The sequence below is a fragment of the Myotis davidii genome, unplaced genomic scaffold (assembly GCF_000327345.1).
Source record: "Myotis davidii unplaced genomic scaffold, ASM32734v1 scaffold17, whole genome shotgun sequence".
Taxonomy (NCBI): domain Eukaryota; kingdom Metazoa; phylum Chordata; class Mammalia; order Chiroptera; family Vespertilionidae; genus Myotis; species Myotis davidii.
The window spans coordinates 265,130-269,445 of NW_006288624.1; the positions used below are offsets into that span (position 1 = coordinate 265,130).

Consider the following 4,316-nt stretch of genomic DNA (forward strand, 5'->3'; position numbering starts at 1 on the left):
ATTTTTATTGGAGAGAGAGAGAGAGAGAGAGAGAGAGAGAGAGGAAGAGAGAGAGAGAAACTTTAATGATGAGAGAGAATCATTGATTGGCTGCCTCCTGCATGCCCCCTACTGGGGGTCGAGCCCACAACCCAGGCATGTACCCTGACGGGGAATTGAACTGTGACCTCCTGGTTCATAGGTTGATGCTCAACCACTGAGCCACACTAGTCAGACACGTGTTGAGTGCTTTACATACCCTGAACACTAGTCCCCTATGAAATGGTTTACAGATATTTCCTCCCATTCTTTGGGTGTCTTTTCACTGCCTTAGTGATATCCTTTGCAGAATGATAGCTTTCATTTGTGATAGTCCATTTTACCTATTTTTTCTTTCATTGTATTGCTTTTGCTGTATTAGCTAAGAAACCATGGCCTAAACCAAGGTCATAAAAATTTGTTCCTATGTCGCCTTCTGGGAATTTTGTACTTTTAGTTCTCTTTGAGTACTGAGTTCTGATACTGACTGAGGCTTTAGAAGTTCTGTTAGCTCTTTGCTAAGGGTAGGAGCTGGGTGGAGCTGTTACACTGTGGCTTCGTTTCCTTGCCACTTTAACAAGTCAGTCATGGACCTTGACTTTGGGAAGCACTTGTTCTTCTTGCCATTTCCTGATTTCATTGTCTTTTTTTTAAGGTGTCTAATGAAGAGGACTTTATTAGGAAATTGGACTGCAGACCAGATCAGCATCTGAAGGTTGTTTCCATTTTTGGAAATACTGGTGATGGGAAGTCTCATACCCTCAATCACACTTTCTTTTATGGCCGTGAAGTCTTCAAAACCTCCCCTGCCCAGGAGTCCTGCACCGTGGGAGTGTGGGCAGCATATGACCCAGTCCACAAAGTGGCAGTGATAGACACGGAAGGGCTCCTGGGGGCTACGGTGAATATCAGCCAGAGAACACGGCTGCTGCTTAAGGTCCTGGCCATCTCAGACCTCGTCATCTATCGAACTCATGCAGACCGGCTGCACAATGACCTCTTCAAGTTCCTTGGGGACGCCTCAGAAGCTTATCTAAAGCATTTCACCAAGGAGCTCAAGGCTACTACTGCCCGCTGTGGCCTGGATGTGCCCTTGTCCACCCTGGGCCCTGCTGTTATCATTTTCCACGAGACTGTGCACACTCAGCTACTGGGCTCTGGTGAGTAGATGGGGTACTGTGTCACGCATTGGCCTTTCTTGGTACCAGGAGGCAGCCGTTGGGCTGTAATAGCAACTTGATGGTGGCGATTGGGCAAGACATAAGGAAGTGTTTCCAGAAGGACGAATGAATCAACCATGTCAAAATCTGCTATGGCCGTAGCCAGTTTTGCTCAGTGGATAGAGCATAGGCATGTGGACTGAAGGGTCCCGGGTTCGATTCTGGCCAAGGGCACATGCCTGGGTTGTGGGCTCGATCCCCAGTAGGGGGTTTGCGGGAGGCAGCTGATCAATGATTCTCTCTTATCAATGATGTTTCTATCTCTCTCTCCCTCTCCCTTTCTCTCTGAAATCAGTACATACATATATATGTATATACTAGAAGCCCAGTGCGTGAAATTGTGCAGCCTCGCCCACCTGTGCGCCCTCCCCATGCTCACAGTCCCGCCCACCCGCTCTGGTCTTTGGTCATTACAGCATTAGGGCCACAGGCTCTAATAAACACACACACACACACGTAAAATCTGCTTATGGTCAGGATGAGGATCAAGAATTGTTGAACGGCTTTGGCAAAATAGAGGCCCTTGGTGGTCTGTATAAGACCTGTTTCCCAGGGATGGCGAGTATGAAAGCGTAGTCAGAGTGGGATTGAGAGTTAATAAGAGGAGAAGAATGAAGGTAGTGAGTATGTGCAACTCTTTCAAAGAGTTATATAAAGGCTAGCAGACAGATAAATGATAGCTGCAGGCTAATGCGGGAATTCAAGGAATTTTCCCTTTTGAAAATTTAAGATGAAAGGTATTGCAGATATTTGTGTGCTGACGAGAGTAATTCACTGGAAAGTAGATTAGGAGACAGTAGGGACATTGGACTAATGCCCAGTGGAAGAGTTGGCCTTAGGAGCATGGACAGTTCATCTGTAACAATGGGAGAGAAGATAGAGTGTATGGACACAGTTGCAACAAGAGGTGTGTGTGTGTGTGTGTGTGTGTGTGTGTGTGTGTGTTGTCTTATGGTTTCTGTTTCCTTAGATAAAGAGGAAGCAAGATCATGACCTGAGAAGGAGGTTATCAACCACAGTAATTGGATGCAGGTGGGAACATTAGTATTGTCCCTGAAAGCAGTTCCACCGTTTACCTATTCATTCAGTTAACTAAGTGCACAATGTGCTGAGCACTGGGGCACCAAGCTGAAAAGGAACACAGTTCCCACTCTCAAATAAATCACAGTCTAGTTGGAGGAACCACAGGTGTTCTGTTCCGTAGGTGATGTAGGTACTGGCGCTGTGGGAGTGTGGAAGAGGGACACGCTACACCTTCTAATGGGATCTAGGAAAGAGGAGGTGACATTTGAACTCTAGAGACTTGGCTAGGTAGCAGAGGGGAAGAGGGATGCTCCAGGAAGGGCAAATCCCTAGTGGTTTGAAGGAGGAAGTTGGGCCCAGGGAACTGTGGTGGTTCTGCTACAGCTTCCCGACTTCCATTGTAGCCGCCTTCAGTGCATTGCCACACAGCCTCCAGAGCGATTGTTTTAAAAGCTTAGTTAATAAATTAGATCATGTCATACTCCTGCTTACAGGCTGTCAGTGGCTTTGTACTACATCAAAATAAAATCCAAACTCCTAATTATGGTGTCCTCACTCTGACTCCTAGCTGCGTCTCTGAACTTCTCTAGTTATCCTCCCTCATTCCCTCCCCTCGCCCACTAAATGCCCTCCCTCTTCATGCGTTTGTGTACGTGCACACACACGACATGTGTGTATACTCCCTCCTCTAGTCCTGTCGGCCTTTTCTCTGCTGACACCTTTGCATATGCTGCTCTTCCCCCAGCTAGTCATAGATTTTTCAGAGTCAGCTCATCTCCTCGGAGCCTTCCCTGACTGTCCCGTGAAGTTGTTCCTGCATCCTGGAGGTTGTACTCTCATTGCATCCCCCTGTTCATTTGCATCAGGGTACCTTTCGCTATCTGAAATCATGCTGTATATTTGCTTACTCGTTTTGGATTTTTTCCCATTCGAATGGAAACTCTACAAAGGCAGGAACCTTGCCTGTCTTACTCACTATATCTAAACTGGCCTAGTGCTTGATACATGGTAGGCTGTCCACCGATGTTCACTCAGTGAATAAACGAAGAGGCTCGGTGTGTCTGAAGCATAGATTATATGGGAAAGAATGGTGGAGATATTCTTGGGAATCATCATGGATGGCTGTGACTCAGTTCTTAAGTATGACAGGATTTTAAACAAGGAGTTACATGGTCCTTTGTTTTCAAAAGATCTCCAGCAGCCTGTTGCAGGATGAACTGGAGAGGCATGCCTCAAAGAGGCAGGGAGACCAGCCAGGAGGTTTTCACAGTTCTAGGTGGGAAGTGATGGGGGTGAGCCAGGGCAGTGGCAGTAGGAGGGAAGTGGACAGACTGGGGCCATATTAAGGAGTTAGAATGTGGAGGACTTTGGTTTGGTGGGAAGACAAGAAATCTAAGTGTTCCAGAATGGAAGAAGAAACTCATAGCAATTGATGGTCAGGTAAGGAGAGGAGGTTGGAGATGCTAAATTTCGAATGCCTCCTGGAATCAGCATTTTTGTGGTACTTTGGATCTTTACGGCCCAGGATGATGCTCTAACCAACTGAGCCACACCGGCCTGTCCCGTACACTAAAAGGTTTTGGGTTCAATCCCAGATTGGGGCATACGGAAGGCACCTGATCAGTGTTTCTCATTCTCTCTCCCCCTTCCTCTCTCTCTCAAGTCAATTAACGAGCAGATTTTAAAAAAAGAGTTTCTTGAAGAAAAATGTACAGAGAGAAAAGTTCACATCATATCAAAAGTGTATAACTTGATGAAATTTCACTACCTGAACAAACCTGTGAAATCAGTTCGAGATCATGACACACCAGCACCCTGTTCATAGAAGTCCTGCTCAGTCCTCCTAGACAGGGTAAGCTGAATTCTAACATCATGGATTGGTTCTGCCTGCTTAAGTATTTTGTATATATATATGGAGTCAGACTTTTGTAATGAAAGACAGGTGACTTTTTATTTTTATTTTTTTTATTTTTTAAAAAATATATTTTATTGGTTTTTTACAGAGAGGAAGGGAGAAGGATAGAGAGTTAGAAACATCGATGAGAGAGAAACATT

At 45.7% G+C, this 4,316-nt stretch overlaps 1 protein-coding gene across 1 annotated transcript in view; it reads left to right on the forward strand.

The window, feature by feature from the left end:
• ZFYVE1 (zinc finger, FYVE domain containing 1) overlaps positions 1 to 4,316 on the forward strand; it is a 47,313-nt gene that overhangs the window by 20,793 nt on the left and 22,204 nt on the right. The window contains exon 3 of the mRNA XM_006760713.1: positions 674 to 1,178. Within this exon, the coding sequence (XP_006760776.1) occupies positions 674 to 1,178 (505 nt within the window). The remainder of the gene's footprint in view (positions 1 to 673; positions 1,179 to 4,316) is intronic.